Below are 24,040 nucleotides of genomic sequence, written 5' to 3'. Positions count from 1 at the left end.
ATATACATTTGGGGCAATTTCTGAGCCCTCTTGATAAATAACAAATCAATAATATGATAGAGGTGAATGTCTGGGCACATAAAGTCCAAACAGAAACCGTCACGGACGGATGCATTTTGGTTTAAATCAGAAAAGAAAAAGAAATAATGAGCCCCTCACCTCTTTTTGTAACCTCTTTCTGTTGGGACTCATAGTGCTGCCCTGCCGTTTCTCTGGCTCTGTAACCGTCCTTATTATTTTAATATGATATTTCAGAGATATTGAAGCTACTCAGAGGATAGATGGGGGGGGAAATATGTTCTCCCTTCTTCTAATACGTCCACTCTCTTGGCAGAAACACTAAGCATCTTTGACAGCTGGGCTCCATTACCCGATTCTGGGTTTGGGGCTGGCACCGAGGGTAGATAAGTCATCTGAGGAAGTATGACAGAGGCAGTACCACTTTTTTTCCGGTGTGTTTCAGAGCCCAGGAGTCCTGTCAGCTCCTCTCGGGTTGTTAATCTCCCCTCACGGATATTTAAACCTGGAAAATGTGGGTTTTGTTTTCCTGTAATGTTGAGGTCGCCCTTGCTTACGGTGCAGTAGCCAGTGAAAAGTAATAGTTTTATGATTATCGCTTCCTCCAGGAAATTATGAAGCGATGATCTGTGATGCGCTGGCGATAGCCTCGCCTTAGGGACCTGTTTATTCTGCCAACTGACATTATCTTGATAATAACGTCCGTGCCGCCCACATGATCCTTGCGTGATTGCCCTATTCCTGCTAATGAAGCCGGCTCTGCGCCGTTGATACCTGTCACCCTGCCAAAACCTCGCCCGTCTTGATTGCCTGCAGTCCAAGTCATTTATTTGTTTATTTCCATTAACCGAGACATTAGGGTCTCTTTTCGTCCCAGATACGGCAAACCCGTTAATGAACACGCCGGTTAAAGTGAAGATGAAATCGCCTGTTAATTATCTCCTCCAACATTCTGCGAGATTAATTCCAATGAGGGGGAAAAAAAAGAAGAACTCTTGACGGCCGGCTCCACTTGTCATTGTCTCGATCTGAGAAGCTGTTTGCTGGGTTCACAGGATAAGACATTCAGTAGAAACGTACTGCAGGACCTCATTACGCTTGTCGTAAACTTGTGGTTAACTTATTAGAGGATAGAAAATGTCGAGTTGCTAAATTTTAAATCAACGAAACGGTCCCTAAACTCAAAAACAATCCCGATTTTATAATGTCCAGGTGATCACGGTGCTCTGATGCCACTGGTTTGCAGTGTGCAGCAGTAACACATGTATCGCTGCCGGCTTCTCATAGCCACACAAAGGTCAACGCTGCACAAGCACCCGAGCTTAAAACTTGACAAATTATGATTAAATACGTTCCCCTGTCAAAGGAGACCTTTCCTGACAGCCTGCATTACCTCCCCTGTACATGACCGGGCCACACAAATATAGGAGGGAAACGCAAAGGACGATCATTGTTTGGTTAAGTTTTTTCTTTTAATACATTTAAATATCATACAAATTAATTTTTATTTAATTTAAAATATATATATATATTCATTGCGATATAGTGGAGTGGCACTATAAAGCAGGAGTAAACAGAAAAAGCCAAGAAAAGTATTTTATAATCTTACTGAGGTACTAAACCTGGGTACTTTTTTTTATTTACGCTAATTTTTGTCTCCTTGATTAGAACAGATTAAACACTATAATTACAGACTCTATATAATGAATAACATGACTGCTCGCCTGAAGTGATTGCCACCTGGTGGCTGGCTGCAGTACAGGTCATAAATCATCCCTCCTCTATGTTGGTGATGGGGACAAGGACCAAACTAAAAAGTCCAAATACACTTGCAATAAAAAAATTCACAGATGCTTTCAGTGATTTGAGAAAATGTTCTGGTAAGTTTGGTTTTAGCCAGTAGCTTGATGCCTCGCTGAAACCTCACGATTGACACATGAGACTGGCGGCGGACCATTCTACTGCTTTGCATCACCTGCTGTACAGACTCTGGCTCCAATTGTGCAAAATGGCTGCACCCATGCATCTTTATATACAGTCTATAGTTACAATACTTGTGTGGTAGTGGTAGCGTGACGTCCTGATGCTGCGCACAGCAATAGTTTGCCATAATTTCCTGGAGGAGGATATTAGTGGGTAAATTAGGCAAAAATGACCTTTTTGCTCCTTAGACAAATCGTGGCATTTCTCTTTGGATCTATTCTTCATGATGGCTTCCTAAATAGTGGCTAGGAGATAAAGTGGGAGGAGGAGAGACATTTAGAAAGGCTACTGGCAGTCTCTAATCTGCATGTTTACTGCCTTCATTAGAAGATCATCAAAGTGTGGAATCGATCTTGTAGCAGAGACATAGATCAGGACTCTGCAGGAAACTTTGGTTGTTAATCGAAAGGGAGTCGCACGCCCACCAAGAATAAAGAAACTGTGTGCGTATGTGTGTCTGTGTGTGTGTGTGTGTGTGTGCTGCAGAGTCACTATGCATGCGCGGGATGCTGCAATTGGGCTTTTTATAGCACCACTCCAATTACGCCGTGGGTAGATCAGGCTTGTGAGGAAGTGAAGGTGCTCCCAAGTACCTGTCTTCAGTGGCAGGGCTTTTGTGTGAATATGTTGTGCGACCCACTTGTGACGATTGTCTTACCCACAATGCTTTATGACCTACACGTGTTGAGTTTCCCTATGCTGCTTGCTCAGATGAGTGGGCACATGGAACACTAATGGAGCACATTGGCCTAGAATAGCCCGTTAATGACACGGCTTGTTTAATGGAGCTGATGGAGAAGGAGGAGGAGGGTCCGGTCGTGGCTGGAGGAAGAAATTGATCCTCCAACGCCACTCTACCGTCCTCCCTCCTTCCTGTCGTCCCTCCTCACCCGTACTGCAGGGAAGAGCATGAGCGAGGCAGCGGCTGCAAGAATCTCTGTCTTGTTACATCATCACAACCCCTGGTTACTATGTGCAGCCTCATCGAAATGCATGCATTCAGCCCTCCTCCCGCTCCCGCACATGGCGGAGAAAGGGACGACTTGTTGGTCTATTAGCGCTCACCCATCTGATTGAGACGGGACTTGGGGGCGAGAGAGGTAGTTGGGGGTGAAGGGCTGTCGTGGAGAGCAGGGGTCCTCTGTAGTCTTTGGCCAGCCTGTTTAGTCATGGCCCTGGTAATCTCTGGTGACCTTGGCTGCTGCCTGGGCTGGCTGGGTTTCCGCAGTGCCGCATTAATATGCACGCAGTCGGGAGACGGGCTCTCAGCCGGTCTTTGAGCCTGTTTTTCATCCCGTCTCTTTCTGTGCCCGTCCACACGCGCACCTCCTCTCCCTCCGCATTTGTGCCGCTCCTCCTCCCCCCTCTCTCGTCCCCTCTTCAAACATTACTGGCTCTCGTGCATTCTCTCACGCATTCTGTAAAAGAATCACAGACTTCAGAATTGACGAGGGCTCCCTAAGTGGGCCGGTGTCAGGGTTTGACAGGCTGAGGGGTTTTTTCGTGAATCCTTGATTTGCCTGCTTTCCTTCAAATGCAGGTTCAGGTCAGGGTTCAGCCCCGTGCCTTGCTCAAGGACACACTTGTGGTTTTGCAAACTGCAGCTTTCTGGCATTATGGGGAATACAAAACAGCCACTGCATTATATATCTTTATTTTTTCTGCAGAGGAAAAAATGGAAACAACAACTTTGCTGCCACATTTCACCTGCACTTACTTACACCACTTTAAACCGGGATGGATTAACAAAGAAAATGGTGGTACGGACATGTGAAGCAATTTATTCAATGAGGGATTCTGTTTAAAACCTGCCTGTGTGTTAATCCTGTCGGGTCAACAGTTTGAATTAACATGAATTGTTTTTTATAATATTTCTGTTTTTAGTAAATATTATTATTTAGTAACTGGTGCATTTACAGAATACTATTTTCTCTGATTGACTCATCTCTCTCTTTGAGTAGCTACCAGACTGATGCTTTGTCAAAGTTGAACCACGGCTTCTTTTTCTCATCCCGTCAGACCTCTTTAGCCGTTTAACAGCAGGGAAATTGTAATTCAATTTTCTTCGTGACATCCTCTTCATCTCACCGGGGGAATAAGGATTTTTCATAGCTCCCTTACAGCCCGAAGCCTTTATCATGTTTTTCTGTCTAAAGTCCGACCAAGGGCACTGCCTCCTTGATTTTCCTTGATTACTGGCTGAGGGGAAAGCCAAGGGAGGAGGAATGAGCCAGAAGCAGATTAAAAAAGTACGAAAAAAAGCCTCTCTTAATATTTCAAGTGATATAAAAAATAGATCTGCAATCCAGGTAGGCGTACTTTGCTGTAGATGGCTTAACAGCAGAGCTGCTTTGGTTTGATTGATATACCGGAGCACCAGTCTAAGCAGTTGATCAATATCCGAGCAACTGGTTTTTATCTAGTGCAGCTCCTGCACACATATACTGTAGCTGGAGTTGTTTTCCTCTGACCTCCAGCCTGTTGGAGCATTATCTGTTGAATCAGCCTTGGTGCAGGTGCAGGGGACGTCGCTACAGGACCAATAAATGTTCTGTCTTTACAAAGACGCCTTTTAATAGCCACAAAAAGAACGCACCATTTCACCCTCCCTCCTGTTTCTTTTGTAGATGTACATGCAGCGAGGTCAGAGCGTGCTGGCATGACCATCTGGCGTACAGTGTTCAATGCCGAAACGACAGCCTTGTCATTATCAGTCAGCCTCGGTGGACTGCAACTTTCCCTTGAAAAGATAAATAGCAAATCCAAAAGAGGTAAAGTAAACGCGTCGGAAAAAAACTCCCCAGAGTTTAAAATGTATCATGTGTTTTTGTCTTTTAAGAACATTCATGTGACAAAATGGTTTGTCAAGTCAGGCTCAATATTCTATGGTCTGCGTCATCACAGGAAGCTAATTATGGACCCAAAGAAATAAAAATAGGCATATGAGTAAATACAGACAAAATAGAAACGGTTTCAGGTCTTAACCGTAGCCACTCAAATATCTCTCTCTGTGCTGTTTGTCTTGTTTGATACATTATAACTAAATGATGAATATTTAGCTGTATGAAAATGGTCATTGATGAAATGGCCTTGTGAAACCAACCACTTGGTAGAATGACATTTTAGAGTTTAAAAAACAGCAGAATGAAATAAATAAAACCACCCACTTTGAGTGCTGTTGTAAAAAGGATGAAATAACATTTCACGAGAGTATGAACTAGATTTTATAATTGTATTATTTTACTTTATTTGCAAAGCACTTTTCTTGTCTAAGTAGCAAATTGCAGTGCAAATACAAAAATCTATAAAAGAAGTTAGTCCCCAATCGGGCTCTGGGAACCACATCTCATATCCCTGCTACTGCAAACAAAGTGTAAACTGGCATATTTAGAGGGAAATTTGACACAATACTACAACTTGTGTTTTTTTTTTAAAGCTGGTGACATCTTCAACGGCCGCACTCTTCTGCGTTCCCACAATCCACAGCTGCACGGGGAGCACTTACCACCTGCACGAGCCCGCGTGAACAGCCGAGACACAATCGTATTAATTGAGTGTACTCAACCACCTCTGCGGATAGTTTGTTTATATTGGATTATCCCATTGGTGCCTTGCCTGAACCTGTGATTCCCACTAACAGGCCCACCGAGTCTTTGACTGCAGGGCTGCAGATTATTCTCGAGTTTTCTTCTGCTGTTGTCAACCCAACGGAATGAGCGCTGCTAATTGGCTGTTGACTCTTTTTTTTTTTTACTATATAGCATAGAATACTTAAACACCAGCAAAGATCAGTCATGGAATTGTCATCTCTTCCTCAACCTTCGTTTCTGTTCGACTTTCGCTCGCTCCCTAGTTCCCCCTCAGACGGTCATCCATCTGAAGTGGTGAACCCCGGTTTAATTAATGATGCATATGCAAATGTAAGCCCATAGTGCCAGGATCTCCGTTTTCATTTTGTTGGATTTCCCCCCCCCTCCTCCTCTTCCTCTTCATTCCACGTCTTCCTTTTCCCCCCTCGTATTCCTCTGTGGCAGCTCCAGGTGGATTTATTGTAAATTCAATTTGCATTAAGGCTCTAATTTGCTGACACTGTGCATGAATATATATTTTTTAAACTGTTACGCGCCTCGGCACCCGGCTCCCTACCCCTGCGCCTGAACTGTAGATGCATCTGGAGGCAGAAGATGGGGTGAAGCACACGCTAATGGAATTCTTGCTAAGCTTCTAATTGGAGCAGAATAGGACGGCTTATTTTGAATCAGGGAAACGAACTGCTTGTTATCAGCGGCTCGGCTGAGGGATGAGGGCATCGCAGTGTGTGTGTTGAGCGAGCTGTTTATTTTATTTTGAGTGGAACATATAGCTGTGGTTGTGTGTGTATATATATACATGTGTCTCTGGTGAAGAGTACGCCTGCGTAGTTACACAACGAAACAGTGTCTCAAAATGACCAGATTGGGCTCGCGTTCATCTTTTATTAAATTACTTTCATAGTTGAAAGTGTTTTTGACCTAAATACAAGCTCTCGCTATTTGCAGTGTTTTAATATTATTCATTTAGAATTTGTATTTATTTATTTGCAGAGGAAAGAGCAGTCAAGTTCAAATCAAATGCAGTTTTATTCTCCTCCACGTTATTTGCTTTAGGTTAGCTGTAGTTGCCCTCAGCCTGTTTTTTTTTTGGAGATTTTGGAGCAGTTATGAGCAGACCCCTTTTTAATAATTCATTATTGGAAAAGCTCGCCTCTTGACTGGTACAATAAATGACCTTGCCTCCCCAGATTTACAGTATGAATAAGTTAACGTTTGATTTGCAGAGCCGCTTCCTTCCCCAGTCTGCTCCATAATTGGACTTGTAATGTCGGGAGAATCTCCTCCCAAAGGTAAAATTGTTTTAAAAAGGCTCGTTTCGAGACTATTACTCATCTTCAGTCTGGGGAGAATATTGGAAATGATTGACTTGGTGGCAGATTATATGAACGTGTGCTAATGGCAGGCATTCTCCATAAATTACTGCTCGGAATTGTTTCCCTTTACCAACCAATTTGGGCTAATAAGTTCCTGTTGCCGTGAATAACTCTTAGTTATGTCCCTTTACTGAAGACACTGCACCAACAGTTTCCCCCTTCAATTACAAGCACTCCAGACAAATGGGGCCAGACATTTATCCAGAATGAGTCCTTCACTGAAGTTGTTCACAACAACGGGAAGATGCCCCTAACATTAAAGTGAAGGGTGGTGCCTGGATAGAACATGGCAGAGGAAAACCAACACCAGCGTAGGCCCTTATTGCAAAAACCAAGTTTGCATCTTCACCATCCTCTTCTACATGTACGGCTCCTCTTATTCATCCTTAGGTGTTTTTTTTCCTTCTAGTTCCACATCCGTTGCATGTTAGAAATGTAATTTACACCCTACCTGACTCTACTTCAACTTCTCATGAGCACAAAAGCATACAAAAGGATTAGCACACCCAGCAACCCCTTATGCTTCTCTGTTTTGACATGGACACGGACAGAAAGGACCGCCTTCTTTTGCCGTGGAACCTCCTCTCCGGGCTCCACGGAGAGCTTTTCGTGCAGCTCTGTTTTTCTAACTTCACGTCGGCATGGCGGAGAGCCTACTGATAGCCATTTGCTGTGATTGGTCCGCTAACGACAGCATTTCGGAACGACATAATTTCCGAACCTCAAACTTCCTGTTTCATTTCCTATATCACAATAAACCCAAACACAACTACGATTCTACGATTAATGTGACAAGTGTGTTAAGCCAGCGGAGTTGTCCGGCTGACGGTGGCTGGTTAGAGCCCTGACGGCATGTGTATACGATCACATACGGTTATAACGAACTTTCATAACACGAGCGCTAGCGTCCCAGCCACCATGCTAAATGCGGTGATAGCTGTGAAAAAACATGCTGTCACGACTTTATTCCACAGCTATCATGTTTCTCAAACACCGACAGGTTAGAAGCAAACACTTGGTAGTAATTAGTATGGGGAGTCCCTTCCGACTGTGTGAGTGGAAGCTAGCTGCCTCCGTGTAGCTTCAAGCTGTTGAATTGGCAACGCAGTTTGGAAACAAGACCGGGGAACCGCTGCGCTAGGAAACGATAACATCAGCAGTATGACCCGCTGGGTGTCACTTTATTTTATTCAGTTGCCATCGTACACTGTGTGTGTGAAAAGCCGGGAGCAGGTAAATAATGAACTTGGATTTCTTCCGAGAACTCATGAGGTAGGCTTCTCTAATCTCGTCTTCCGTTGCGCCACCTACTGTTCTGGCGCCCAATTGTTTTCAGCAACGGTGAACTATAAATAAAAAAGTGTCCGTCAGATCCGTCCGTCCGTCCATCCATAACGGACTCGGAGAAGCATACATTGGCCTTAACTTGTAGCATCCTTATGGTGGAAACATTGTTATGCAGCCCCTCAGGCTGTGAGACCATGCTGTCACATCCTTAAAAAGTTGAATGAGAGCGATAGCCATGCTGGTAGAGCTGAGCCCCAAAATAGTCATTCTGGTGCAAGAGTATGAAAGACAGGGGCAGTTGTGCACGTTCAGGAAACCTCTCCCCCAGCTGTCCTCACCTCCCAATGTCACTGGCTGAACATTGTCCCAGAGAAAGAGTGCGGCACCTCATATTGTCTCGTTTGTAATGGAATTGTAGCTGGAGGTAGCTTGGTAATCAGTGTACAGCAGGTAGTTTTCGCTCCAGTGTTTGACAGTAATGTCCTCTAATGGGAAGCGCTGGCTCTACTCTTGTTCCAGACCACTAGGTTTCCCTGTATCCCTGGCTGCCAGTGTATATGTGTGTGTGTGTGTGTGTGTGTGTGTGTGTGTGTGTGTGCGTGTGTGTGTGTGTGTGTAGCATGCACAGTGTGTGATGTGCATTATTGTGTATTGTTTTCCTGAGTCCTACCTAACTTCTGAATTTATTTTAATATTCCCGATTTTTAAAGAATATAGATATTTGACCTTCGAGAATTGGAGTGACCGTCCACTTCCTGCAGAATTATTGGCAATTGGCTGATGTGATTTACAACCCAGACGCCCTTACTTCCGGGACTATTGGGGACCTTAGTGTTCTTGCAGATCTACAGCTTGAATCATTTCTCTATCATAATTTCCTTCCTCCGTCTTTGAACTTCTGGCGTACCCTTCCCTCACCCTCCCACTTACTTTTCTGCACAAGAGTTGAATAGCTTGCAGATAGAGGAGGAGATGGAGCACAAAGCGGGAAACGGGCGGGGGAGACGATGCTCTGATAGTTAACAGTGTGGGAAAAAACGAGAGACAAAACAATAAGGTCAGAGTTACCGTGTGAGAGCCGACACCATCAGGACGCCGCCCGGCGCTCGCTTTGTTACATATTCTCTCCATCTTATCGTCTCACAAACGGCTGACACAGAGGCTGACTCGACGCCGCTCTCTCTCTCTCTCTCTCTATCTGGGCGCGTTCTATTTTCCGCCGACGCTCATTTCGCGGGGGCATCGGAGCACAGCGCCCAAGCGGTGCGTCGGTGTCTGTGGTGGACCGGGTCTGAGTCACCGGCTTAGCGTGTACCCACACCACCATGATGCAGCGTGCAATAACAGGCGGACGGGGCTGCCAGTGGAGGCAACGCAGAGTGTGAGGCCTGCTCTCTGTTCAGTGTGTGTGTGTGTGTTTTGTACCTGTGTGGGTGTGCGGGGGGGGGGAAGTCCACACTCCTGTCCTGTGTGTGCAGTCATGTCTGCAATGCAGCACTTTCTTTTTTTCCCCAGGAGTCAGTATTGTTTATGTTGTGTGTCTCGATGCCTCCCAAAGCTGTTTGTTAGATGAGAGGATTACCGGCACGGCGGGGGAACTGGAGGATGATTTTCTGATTATATAGTACTCTCTCTGGATGAGACACAGCAGCCATAACGGGAACACTTTAACATCTACCCCCTGTCAAATGCCCCCCCCCCTGAAATACACACAAACTGGAAGCAAATATACAGAGACAATAATTTTCATAGTGTTGGACAATGGTGGGTTGTTGGGAATAAGGGGGAAAACGGGCTTCATTTCCTATGTAGATACATATTTTGAAGTATGGCAGTTTGTCTAGCTTTATAGTTTATTTGAGTAAAAATGGTTCCACTATGTACAGCATTTACTTTCTGCTGTGATGAACAAACAGGAAACTTTCGATTGGAGCCATGAACTCAAATACATAATGACTGACCGCATAAATCAAGTGTGATATAGGGTTATTTTCTAAGAGATGTCTTCAAAATACAGACTTGGAGTCTCCCCCTGCAGGTCATCAGAGAGAATATCGGGTTTTGGCACTTTTGTTTCTTTCTTTTTTTTGCGTCACTTTCAGGACCAGGAGTCTTCATCGATATTTATACTGTCAACGGTTCCACCTTATAAGTTTGAAGTTTATTTACTCCTAATAAATTCACTTGTAATAAAATAAATACAATTCCTTTAATCCAACCCATTCAAAGTCTTCAGTACAAATTGAATGAGTCTGGACAAACATGGGTAGTTACTGCTACTTGACTTATTGGCAGATGCATTCAATCGCAGGCGGTACTCCTACTTTCACTCCCGATCTTTTGCTCTTGCCAGTTCACATAACAGCGACTCCGCCAATAATCATCTGATGCGATCAAAGCTCGAGATGATAAAGCGCCGCAAACACTTTGAAGACAACATCAGAGAAACACATTTACAGCACCGTGAAGTTGAATTAATTTTAAAAATGATAAAAATTGGTGATGGCTATCTGCCGTGGCCGAATGGGTGTGGACATGTGCTGCCCTTATAAAATGTGGCAGTAAGAAGGAACAGCTTGTGCTCTACCTGAATAATTTCTGCCAAAGTAATCTCACCAGCCTGTGTGTGTGTCTGTCTGTGTGAGTGTGTGTTGAGTTTTACCCTGTGCCTCCTTTCGTATTCTCTTCCCGGCGACGGTCCACCCTGGCGATGTCGCCTTTTCCTATCAGCTACCTCTGTGCTTCCTGTCCCCGTCAGCATTTAACCCATGATTGGAGACAGCAGGCTCTGCTCCCTCTGAAGGCCGTGTCCAATCAGGGGAGCCGGATCTGATACAGACGGGGGGGAAGCCAGCAAGATTGCGGGCAATGTTTATTTTGCGATAGGAAGAATAACTGATTCTTTTTTTTTTTTTTTCAATCACATATGAGTATTTGCATATAAATGACAGCCCAGTGGTTGTCTAGGAAGAGAGGGAGCTGGGGAGAGAGAGAGAGAAAGAGAGACAAACAACAAATGAAGATGAAGTGTCATGAGAGCAAAGTGCAGGCGAGATGGAGAGATAGAGTTGCTTATGAGGAACGGGGAGGAGGATTGGAGGTAAATGTCACTGCCATCATGAAATAAGCTGATTTACCTCATCTATGTTAAAATATTTTTCTATAAACAGTAAAAATAGGCTATTATAGGAGAGTTTTTCTTTAACTTTAAAGGAATACATCAAAATATTGGGAACTCACCTATTTTTCAGTGGTGAAATGAGAAGCTCCATACTGTCATCATATCTGTGGGTTATGGGAACACTCTGTATTTATGTGTATTGCAATGTAATATCAGTATTCAGGTACTAATTCATGTATTCAACAAAGTTAATGCTTTTATCTTGTCAGCGAGACATTGTGTTGCTTTGTTGACTGAAAAACCAGAGTCTGCACAATAACAGCAATTCTGGTAAGTCTAGTGCAGAATGATATCAAGGCAATAGACTGTATATAAAGATTGATGATAGACTCCACCCCTAAAGTGAATCCAAAGTGGGGCTCTCCACCTGGTGGCTCAAAGCACTACAGCTCTTTATTCCTGCCTCCTCCATGTTAGTGGATGGCACATGGACCAGAACAAGTCTCAGTACATGCCATTGTAGGTAGTTCTCATATCACACCGACGTATGTTGTTTGAAGCTATAGAAATGAAGCAGTGACTGACTCATGATTGGTCGGGCGCATTTCTCAGCGGGACCTCTCAGACTCTGGCTCCAAGATAAAGTTTGTGTCTGGCTTATTTTGGCTTCATTTCTGGAAAGTGGGAGGACGTGGAGACACATCATCCATCTTTATATAAAGGACCAAAGCCTAGAACAATGAAGATATGTTATAATAGGTAGGTTTTGTTTCAGTATGAAGTATAAAGAAGTGTGTCAGGCCTGATGGAGACTCGAAGGTGTAGATGTGAGTGTTAGCTTGGCGACCTCTCCAGGGTAGTCTCTCTCCACCACGTCCCTTGCCCAATGTCAGCTAGGATTAGCCGTGCCCCCCCTCCCCGCAGCCCTTACAGCATAATGCTTGGATGGCTTTATTATTTGTGGGAAGTTGGATGTTAGAGCAGTAGTTTCTCTTTCTCTGCGTTCATTCTTGCGTCTCCTGCTGTTGCGTCGTTTGCCAGAAACAGCCAGTGGAGCACAGTCATTTTGGGTTTGGGTTTAGGTTGGTTGATTAATGAGCTTCAGAGTTTTTTTGGCGAGGGACTCTTTTCACTTTCCACAGAGCCATACTCACGGTTTGCCCTTGCCTCCTGTCTTTATGCTAACTTTAAGTTCGGCTAATTACATCCTTATTCCAGCTCCGTCCTTAATAGGCATATTTCATCAGATGTGGGACTATTAACATTTCGGCCCCTGCAGTGCCTCCCTGGGTATTTATAGATGACTGTGCGCTAACAGGTGGTTGTAGATTCTGCTTTATGCCGCCATATGGCCAATAACTGTGGTCCTTTTAGCATTTGCAGTTTCCTTTCTGTTGCAGTGCCACAACACAGCCCTCCATTCTCCCTGCTGCACTTTTGAGAATTGATTATTTTCTGCTCAAGCACAAGCTCTCTGCTTGTTTATTGTGTGTAGTGTGTGTGTGGTTGTGCATACTTTCACATGCAGAGGGCCGTGGCTGATGTCTTTATTGGCTGATGACTTATTCTCTTCTTCAAGCTCCTGGAGGTACTTCAATCATGTCGGTAATCTCCCCCCCGCACGCCGGCAGCAGAGAGGTTACCTTTCCCACACATCAGAGCAATTTTGCTCTTAATTGAGACCCACTCTGCTGCGACAGCGTTTTCACAAGGTGGAAAATGGCGGGTCAAGATTTCGAGACATCTTTCTTTCCCCCGCGCAGGCCTCCCTCTGCAAAAAGTGGCTGTGAAGTTGATAAGTTCCTTCAGGGACCCTGGAGCCCGGCCAGCTAAGACACTACACTTTCTTGAGGGCACGTAAAGGTTGGCGTCGCGTCACCTCGTAGATTGTGTGTGGGTCCACAGATGCTGGCGTGTTTATCCAATCAGCCCGGGCCTAATGTATGCACACCTTTCTGATTAAATTACACCGGGGCTTTTATGGAGAAAAACGGTAGTGAACCATCTCCTTGAGTGCTCATGAGGGAACAGACACTTTGTGGGAGTCTCCGTGGTGACCCGACTCAATCTGCATACGATTACCCCTCAGCGGACCTGTAACCCAATTTATGAGCTGATCACCTCTTTTCCAGGAGGAGCCCGTGCGTGTGCTCATGTGATAGTAAATTCTCCCTGGGACACCATGACATAACGTTTGTTAAGCTTTATTGTGGTGCCCTTTAAAACCACAAATGCATCATATTTGTTTTTCCCTGCTTTACTAGCATATTGGTCCCATCTGTGTCGCATGGGTCTCGCAAACAAGATTTATTTTTTTAATATATTTGAATATATCCTGTCCTACATATCCGATACGCTGGAAATAAGCAATCTATTTCCTATAAAGCTACACACGTTATAATGTGTATTAAATTCAGAACAACAATTTCTGAGGATAAGTGGAAAATGCCTGAGGGCTGTTCCACAGAGTAATCCCCTTAAGAGTGCGGGTCAAATCAAAACAAGACTTTGTGTTTCTCTTAGAGGAGATGCTTTTCATATTGGTATTTATGAACATGTTCAAAACTTTACACTCATTTGTATATGATTTGTGTTTGTGTGTAACCCTCGGTTGACATTAAATATATTAAAAATGAAAACCCTATGCAGCCAATAACCTTTTGTTATCATATTTTCTTTCTTTTATGAATAACATTATCTTTAAATTGGGAACATGCGTAAAACCAGAGGATAAAGACCTTTTCCAAATGTTATTTTTTACACAATTGTAAAAATATGACAAATATAAAAACAAGGCAGGCTTCACAAACGGCCCCGTGTTTGTTTAATGGCGCGGCGTTAAATCGAGATATGGTTACAGGACCCATTTCGATGTGGTGTCAGGGAACGCGGCTCAATTAAATCCTGACTCAGATGCACAGCGACTTGCAAACAGAATCGTTGGGACCCAGACACACACACACACACACACACACACATACTCAGGGAGTTCGTCTGGATTTACCCGTCTCCTCTTTGGCGTACGCTTGATGGCCCCAGTCGCTGAAGTGCTGCCAGAGTTGTTATTATAACTCAGCGGATTGCCCAATTCCCTCACCAATTGTGATCCAGTGGAATGGAAATCTGGTGAGCGGGGGGGGAAATGTTAATCGAGTTCAATTAGGCTTTGCACCGTGTTTGTTTCCTGCCAACAGATTACGCGGAATCCCCGACCTCCCTTAATGAAATGAACGATAACCCTCCGTCAAAAAAGTCTGACGGAACTGGCAATTCGATGATGGGTGGAAGATAACGGATGTTGGCGCCGGGCACGCTCCTCGTGGCGGAATTGGAGATAAACACGGCGAACTCTTGGAAACAATTGGGGCTTCAGTTCACCCTTAAAGGGAAATTAATTTAGTTGTTTCGTAGACGGTTTTATTATTCTCAGTTGAACTGGGAAGAACCAAACCCTGTGCAGTAATTGAATGCCTTAGGGTGGTTGAAAAAGCCTCTTTTAATTCCACTGTGGAAAAGACTCACTGTTATATGTTGCGAATGGTTTCAGCAGTAATCAACCATTCCCCTCTTTATCTCCTATCTTTCCATCGGTTGCAGATTAATACGAGTATGCAGTTACATTTTTTTCGTGCAATCGTCCCTACATTCAAGTGCGTGTCATTTTCTGTTTTCCTGACCCTGTCGGAGAATTGTGCACGATATCATTTACTGGGCTGGAGTAGCACATTTGTACTACATCATCGAAATAGCCCCTTTTGAAGCAGTTCACTCTCCTCTTCCCCGGTCCTGTGAGACGTTCCTCCTCAGTAAGAGTGAAAGTGCTAGAAAAAAAAAAAAGGAGTGGACTGAGTGTTTGTTTGCAGTGCTGATGGGAAAGGCAGTGACAGAGCCAGGCTGTCTGATGTTTGGCAGTGATGAATTTGCTTTGTGCCCCCCTTTTTTTTTTTTTTTTGCTGCTACCAAATCCAGTGTGTGGAGACGAAATGAAAGCCATTCTGAGAAATCCGTCATATTTTTTTTCCGTCTGGGTTGGCAGCATACCACAGAGGTGTAAAAGAAACAGTTCAGTGTTTAGCTAGTGGAGTACATTGTTATTATTTAAAGTATAACCACGTTAAATATCATACGATTGGATTATGTGGCTCTTTCTGACTATAGTAACTGTCAAAGCTTTACACTGTATATTATTGTGTCGTTTAATCTAAAACAATGCATGCTATTCAAAGACCACACGTTTAATCTACCATAATTGGTTGCAACACGTCTACACCTTTCAGAAATATATGAATTATTCCTGAATGAATTTAAGTACAACTAGGGTTGCAAAGGGCCGGACAATTTCGGGTAAATTTCCAGAAACTTTCCATGGGAATATTCAGCTCGAGAATTTGGGGAATTTGAATTTGAAAAAAAAAAAAAAAAATTAAACAAATTAAACACTGAGCACTAAAAACATCATTCAAAACTCTATTTTAAAGATGTATGGAATGCAGCACACGCTGCACGTTGAATTTCAACCCTCCACTGTGCATTTCTCTATCACATGCACAGATAATTCCCAGCATCCTTCACACTACAGCAGGGCTACTGAGGCCTGCTGTAGTGTGCAGGACTAGTCAGGTTAGTTTCTATGATATTACTTGGGAAAATATATATGCATGCTGATTGAGGATTGTTCATCTGTTCATCTAGCCTCTTTCTATTCATTTATCTATCAATTGTAAAATATTTTTAAAGTTGATTCCAATTGTTTGGCCAACTATTTATATCTCTGGCATTGCTTTAGTGTTTCTTTACAAGCTTTTTTCTCATCTTATTCTACAGAACAATGCCACATGCACTTTCTCATGTGTGGAGACATTTCACCCCAGCCAATGTAGAAGGAAAGGCTGTGTGCACCTGCAAATACTGTGCAAAGACCTATGTTAAGAATGACACAAAGATGCAGAAGCATATAGTCAAGTGCCCAAAGTTTCCTCAGGGCTTAAATCAGCCGATGACAAAACAAAATGTTTATATTTATGTCTGTATATGACAAGTATATACAGTTAGTATAAATTACGCACACAATTTCCAGTTTATTCCTGTATATTCCCGTTTATTCCCATGGAAAGATTCCAACTTTGAGTATTCCCAGAATTTTGCAAACCTAAGTACAACCAGTCGACAACTATAAGATGGAAGATTTAAATTAACATAACTGCAAGCAATCATGTATCTGCAGGGAGGTGTCGGGCTCCCGCACCACCCATTGAGTACGCATGCATTGCACAGCTGAGACACACACACAGACAAACAGGTTTTCTCACACTTGGCTTCTTACCAAACTAAACTTGTTCTTCGTCGGAAGCTGCTGTCACGTGACCTTTCGACGCCCTCCTGCTATTTTTATTAGTCGTGAAAGTAACACACTCCAGACTCTAAATGAGGACACGCGATTAGGAACCAACTCTGCCGTGGCTGTCCTCACCTTAAGCCTTCAAGTTATTATCGTCCGCAAACTAATTAGCAAGTTTCTCGATAAGCGAGGCTAGATCCTGTGTTGCCATGGTAACAGTTAGACGTAATCACAATGAAAGGATGTGCCGTCGGGCTCGCGCCGCCTTCACCAGGCTTTTTGATTTGCTTAATTCGGTTTCTTGTTATCCACTCTTTGTGCGTTCTGGATGATTCACTGAATTGCTCCTGGGAAGACCCACATAATTGAGACAATAACAAAAAACAAAAAAAAACAGTTCAGAAGGTCACGTCAAAGCTTTGCATCTGAACACAATGTTCCCGGTCTCACGAGAAGAGAGGAAACGACTCGCTCCTGCTAATTTGAATCACGTCAGATTAGGAAAGGTGCTGATCTGTCACGTCTGTGAGACGTAGGTGGAATGAGCTGTCCAACCTGCCTGATGCTGAAATCACAGGAGTCATTTGAAGAAAGAAAGAATACCCAGACTCAAAAGCTGCATGTTATATATAGTTTTGAACCATTTCATAAAAAAAGCCTCATTTGTCTTTATCTACTTCATCTACTGAACAGATCTCTTTAAGTTTTTCGGACATCCATTGAACAACCTTATAAAGTTATCTATTCAGGGTTCCTACGGTCATGACAAACCTGGAAAGTCATGGGATTTTATAATGTGTCTTTCCAGGCCTGGAAAAGTCATGGAAATAAATAAAATCCCCAAAGTTTTGGAAAAGTCATGGAAATTGTTTATATTGGTCAAAACGTGTATGAGCCCTGTCTATTGCTGAATGATAAGTACATTTACCACTGTTTGCTGACACCTGAAATAAATATTCAAATACAATTTTGATCTCTCTAAATTCATATTTTTGAAAGTTTCAGTTGTATTAGTAACAATTTAAAAAATGGAAGGCTTTTATTTAAAGCTTCACATTTTTACTGCATTGCATTCTGGTACGTTGAGTCCTCTTTTACAGGACTGTCGGGACTTTCCCCCTTTTATTTTGATGGTAACCCCACAGATTGGACCTTTTGCAATTAAACTGTACCTGAGCGTGAGTGTCATTATGTCCTCCTCATCTCTCCCTGTTCAAGTGATGCAGAGTGTTCTAACTACACGTCTCTATTTCCCATCTCTCCACCAGTGTTGATTCCACTCTCAGGATGGCCCTTGCAGCACAGCAGCAACACAACACATTTCCATAAATCACAACTTTTTAATTCCCCCGTCGACACCACTTGTCCGGTTACCCACATCGGCAGCCACGTGCGCCACGTCTCGCTGATTGGTCGCCAAGTCGCCTTCTCGGGTAAATAAAGCGTTTACGGAGGCTCAATTAGTGCAGCCTGTTGAGGCCGCGGCAGCTGTGCTCGCCAGATGCTTTCAAAGGAAGAGGTACGCGGGGAGGTGGAGTGAGGGAAAGAAGGACGTCAGACACAGAAAGTAATGGAAAAAGGAAGGTGAAGCCGTGGGAGGGCTTGTTTTTCGATCAGCCGTGAACCCAGATTGGTTTTGAATACAAGAGAGTTTGTCTGCTTGTGTCTCAGAAGGGCACCGACGGATTGGATAGAAGTTTACGTATTCACAAACAGGCTCAGCATTTTTCATCTAACCTGTAAGATAGGCAGCAACGATATCAGCAAAGACTTTGCTGAGTGGAAATTGTCGATTTTGGAAATCTTTCTTTGACAAATGTATAGCCTAACATCATCCTGAGTAGCAGTCATTTAGGATAGACAGGATAGAGAGTTTATACGGTGTAAATTTTCCAGGCTGATGATAAATAAGTCAGATTTTTGCATAGGTTACCAGTGTAAATTATCGCAATTCTACACAAAGAGGCTGGCTGACTAACAATAATACGATAATTATCATATTACTACGATAATTTCAACTTCTGAACGATCAATAATTCAAATGTTATGTGTGATATTTCATTATTTGGTGATAATGTTGAGAGTTGGGATTATCAATACAGTCAAATATGAATCTATGATCTGTAGACCTTACTTGAATATGCTAATGTGGACCAATGCGTCTTTATTTATGTGATTCTCCATCGTCCACCGAGGATTTGCAAGTGGTGCACGAACCAAACGCTTGTTGGTTCGATCCCGGGTTCCTCCAGTTTATGTGTAAAGTGCGGAACCCCAACTTGCCCCTGTGACGACAGTGTAGATGATAGAAAAAGCTCTGTGTATAATGAATGTGAGTGTGTGAGTAGGTGGATAGGTGAATAGTCCTTTTACCATTAACTCAAGAATCTGGCTTCATGAAAAAAGGCCTCATCTCAACGGAAACTAATTTAATTCCTATTTCTCTGTGAACGCTGGATACACAAACGATACCTTTGTCTTTTCAAACCACTCACCATGTGTGAAGACCTCAATTAGTAACAGTCTGCGCTATTATCTCTTGGTAAGGATTCGATTCCAATTATATATTTGATGTTTCACTTAAATCTTATATCCACCTAAAGAACTTTGAAAAAGTCGGAGAATCATACCCATCCCTTTGCCTGCTGTGCATGAATAATACAGTTATTTTCCAATCTATTCGATGTTTTATCGGGAGCACGCATATCCCTCAGCCTTGGCATGCGTGGCGGCCCAGTATAAGACGAGCCTCTTTCACCATTTATTTGATTGAAACATGTTTAAGGCGTGAATATGGTCTGATAGCTTCAGGAAAGGAACGCGGGCGTGCAGCCGCTTCTCATTCTCCCAGGTCAAACGTAAAGTGGCTGCCATCACCGCCATTCAAACAGATATTGATGGCGCCTTACACCCAGTTTATTGGCAGTCGAATCAAAATATGTATGAGATGGTGACACCCGAGTCAAATATAAATGCAGCGTGTGTAGGTGAGGGCGGGGGCAGACGGCGGACAAAGGCGGGAGGCAACAAGCGACGTGTTAACGGTTCATTTAAACGTTCAAAGGGTTGTTGTGATAGTAAAAAACGGCAACGTGTGTTAACATGTTACGAGGACACACACCGGCTCTCTGGCCTTTTTAAATCAGCTGTGAGCTCGTACGGGCACACTTAGTCAGCTCTTTGTGTTCGAGGTGTGCACCGTGCGTTTGCAAAAAGGCCTAATTTGGTTTGCGTCGTCTTGTGAAACACACAAAAAATAGAGACGGAGACATCAATGCTGCACGGAGGGGAGAGAGAGCATCGTTATTGATTGCGATACAAAGACTGCTGGCAAAGCACATGAAGAGACGAGCCCATGCCAGCGTTTGAAATTGGTCTTGTCCTGGTTGTGCACGTTCTCCCTTTTTAAATGAGCCCAGATCTCCTCTGCTGGGCCTGCAGTGGTGATGCACACTGGTTTGCAGAAATCCCACTAACTTTCCTCTTCTTCTCCTTTTGTCTTCCAGAGGAGGGCTGCACGGACTGGTCGGTGGACTACCTGAAATACAAGGTGCTTCTGGGGGAACCCGTACGGATTAAGTGCGCTTTATTCTATGGATATATCCGGGCCAACTACACCCACGCACAGAGCGCAGGGCTCAGCCTGATGTGGTACAAGAGCGCAGGGCACGGGGACTTTGAAGAGCCTATCAGTTTCGATGGCACGAGGATGAGCAAGGAGGAGGACGCCATTTGGTTTCGACCGGCCGAGTTGGACGACGTCGGCTACTACTCCTGCGTGTTAAGGTAATTCCTCTTTCTCTCTCTGCTTTCCTGCGATGCTGACAAATATAAATTGTTGTTCCCAATTCACGAGAAAACTCTTGTCGGGTCAATTAGTGGGAGTAAATAAGATTGTGGAACTCTGCGGGCATTCGATTTCTGATAAAGTGCAGGAGGAGCATCGGTGCGTAATCCAGGGAGCATCACTTAGCAGTTTGAGTGGTGTCTCCATTCTCCTCTGGTGGACAGTTAGCCATTTGGTTCAAGTGGTGAATCCATATCTCTTTGGCCCTCACAAGTAAAAGAGTGAGGAGTGATATGAAAAAAGAAGGGACAGTAATTTCCTAAATGAAGATAGAGGAAACATAACAAGCTGCTCCGATAAAATAAAAGTAAGGGACTGTCTTCCTTTTCCACGTGTGTGATGCCGGAGGAAGAGGATTGTTTGATTTATGAGTTTCGGTAATGTGGCACATTTTCTGGCTTCATCGCTCAGATGTGTTCATTAGCGTGCAGGTAGGCCATGGCCAGTCGGAAAGAAAAAGGCAAAGCGGCCGTCTCTGAGCCCGCAGCAATTTCCCAGACGGAACTTCTAAGCACATTTACTTGAAAAACTAGCAGCCTGACGTGGTTCCAATTAGGGAGAATCCACAAAAACACCCGTATTCCAGTGTGAACAGAAGATTTGGGACAGGTGAATAATGTGCGTTTGAGGAGTCGCATTCAGGCGGCCGGGTCTCCTTGTGTTTCTCGGCTCTAAGAGGGTTTGAGTCATTACTATTCAGCACCATTAGCACGCTCCCCTTGGCGGTGGCAGCCGCCCTGAATAGAAACGGGCAGCACCAATCCCACAATCCTCCATTCAGTCACGTTGGCAGCGTCTTTTCCGGAGGTAGACAATCAGTCGGCCCCGGAGTTATTGTGTAATCACGCAGAAAGTAGAGCCCCGAGATTTGATTTGGACGCGTCGAGCTGCTTTGTCGGCAGCCTCTGCCATTCACAGGCAAATTTAGGGGCAACACTTATTTGCCCATCACGGAGAGAAATAACAGTAGCTGTGAATAGAAAGCACTTTTCCATGGCACAGGATTTCTCTCCGCAGGCTTTACTTTGGACTATTGTTACCTGCAGCTGCTTTGTGCTGCTCCTAAATGTTCTTGCTTTGCAGAGTCACACATGCTTGTCCTGACATTCACATCTTAAAAATTGCCACCCAAAATGGAATATTTACAAATGTGACCTTTATCCCCAAATTGCCAGTGTTGAATAATAATCAGTTCTGCTGATTCTCTGTCTTATTCAAAGTATCCATCACAGCTAGGGGGTTGTTATAGGGGTAAAAACATGTGGGACACTGATTAGCTCTGACACTGCCAGACCTTGTTAAGAAGTTATTTAAAATAAAAAGTGAGCGGAGAAACCAATGAGGAAAATATTTGAGAAATTAAAGAAACGGCCATCTTAATATCACTAATAAATAAGTTAAATAAATTCTGAACACACAAACTCGTAAATTTGTTGATTAAGGAATGGGGAGTAAAACAATATAAATAAATATTGTTATACATGTTTAGGAGATAAGATAAGATGAGATGAAACTAAATAAGATAGAACTTGGGAAAATCTGATAATTCAACAAACACTAGGTTGACAGGAGAGCATATGGAAGTGTAGAATAGGAAATAAAGGTGTAACACACAATTCATTAACCTATTTTCACTTTACACTGAAAATAAATCATTATTGTAGACGTATTTGGTCTTATCGTCAAGCCGTAAAGAAAAGAAATCAAACTTTCATATGTCACAAGGTGTTCACTGTTCAGTTTAACAACAGTTGAGCCGAAAAGAAAAAGCTGAATAATGTGCAGAGTTGCACATTCTTGATTATTTAGTAATAACTTCTTAACCTTGGAGGTAAAGGGCATTTTCCCTCGACTGGCTCATTAGCCGGCTCTTTACAGTGACATACGATGGATTTAAAAAGTACCTGCTTAAAAGGCCTTTGAGGATTAGGATACTCTGTGTGTGTGTGTGTGTGTTTGTGTGCGCGCATCACCTGTTTATTCTGATGCAGTGTTCTGAAGTCCATAGCAATGTATCACAAAGGACCACATGGGACTATCAAATTAGAATGATTTGGAGCCCTCCATTAGCATATGCTGTGATCTCTGTTGAGTGGAGTCATAATCATAAGGACCGGGGCTGTCCGAGTGACTGACAGGACAATGGTTTCTGGGAAACCGACTGCTGATTGCTTCCTCGCACCACACGTCAACTGGAACTGAATTTATATCCACTAGAAAATGTCTTAACAACGCTGAATTGCATCCGTCACATGATGCGCCGCCTCCATGCTATTCCCCCTCGGAGATTAAAGAGAGCTCCGGTGAAGCACTTGCTGGCAGTAATCACACTTGAACCGCAGCGTTTACAGACTGAGCGATTGACCCCAAAGGGCCACCGTATGACATTCTCGACCACATTTTCCTTTTTCGTCACATCCTTCTCATTCTGCGTCTGAGCTTCGATGATGTGATTTAAAAAAATGGCAGCAATTGATTCATCCAATTCTACAATCACATGGAAGTGCGTCGGGCTGTCGACGTGACTCATTTCCATTCCCAGTCTCCGCCGCCAAACCACAGGATTGCTCTTCTCTGTTGTTCTAGCAGCGAGGGTCCTATAGACAATCAGTGCTGGCATACGTTCACATCTCACATTTGGATCAGGCAGCTTGACGATCCTCGCCCTCTGAAAAAAGGGACCAAGGGAATTAGAGTGTTCAGCTCTGGAACAAATGAATTACAGCACGACCATAAATCACCTCTTACTGGTTACGTTTCATACCGGAGCATGTCGTAACCATTCAGCCCCTGTTACTAAGGGCCCCCATGATGGTATGGTGTTGGTACCGGCCAGTTTGTCCAGGAATGCTCAGACCACAGAAGAAGTCTTCTCTACACTGGCCTGCCCATTTCTAAGGAACACCTCCGGTCACGGTGACCTGGTAACTCACCCTGAAACCAGTACCTCACTGGTTCTTGTTCTTTTCTTATTTTAAAAATCAGTTCTGCATAGTGAGGATTAAAGAGAGGCAATGGTTTGATATTATTTCTCACCCTTTACTGAAATAATAGAACATTTACCTCATTATTTTTTTCCATTAACAGCATTATATATATAGCTTGGGACTCCTACATCTAATTGTTTCGAGACTGAACCACCATGAGCAACGTGCTGTAAGTGAGACAGTGCGGTGTGCACCACCATTTCTTTAGGAGCTCTCCCAGCCTCTCCAGATACAGATATCTCTGCCAGTTGTCTCTGACAGGTGTTATTGGATGAGTCAGAAATGGACAGTGTGGGCAGAATATTCATAACACACCCACATCAGCTTCACCAAATCCTGCGAAACACACACTGATGTAACGAGATGTCATGTGTCTTATTGCTGTGCAAAATACCTTTTTCTCAAATTCATGTTTCCAACAAATGATAGCAGTCAAACAGAGTCAACTGTAATACACATATGTGGAGCCTGGACCTGTGTACTAATGCAGAGA

The 24,040-nt window shown here is 43.6% G+C and overlaps 1 protein-coding gene across 1 annotated transcript in view; it reads left to right on the top strand.

Annotated features, from left to right (window-relative positions):
• The window catches only part of LOC133933219 (interleukin-1 receptor accessory protein-like 1), a 220,932-nt gene that overhangs the window by 61,666 nt on the left and 135,226 nt on the right, over positions 1-24,040 (top strand). The window contains exon 3 of the mRNA XM_062380166.1: positions 20,220-20,499. Within this exon, the coding sequence (XP_062236150.1) occupies positions 20,220-20,499 (280 nt within the window). The remainder of the gene's footprint in view (positions 1-20,219; positions 20,500-24,040) is intronic.

The sequence above is a fragment of the Platichthys flesus genome, chromosome 22 (assembly GCF_949316205.1).
Source record: "Platichthys flesus chromosome 22, fPlaFle2.1, whole genome shotgun sequence".
NCBI classification, from domain to species: domain Eukaryota; kingdom Metazoa; phylum Chordata; class Actinopteri; order Pleuronectiformes; family Pleuronectidae; genus Platichthys; species Platichthys flesus.
Note: the sequence above shows the minus strand (reverse complement) of the source record. Positions and strands in the feature narration are given on the sequence as shown.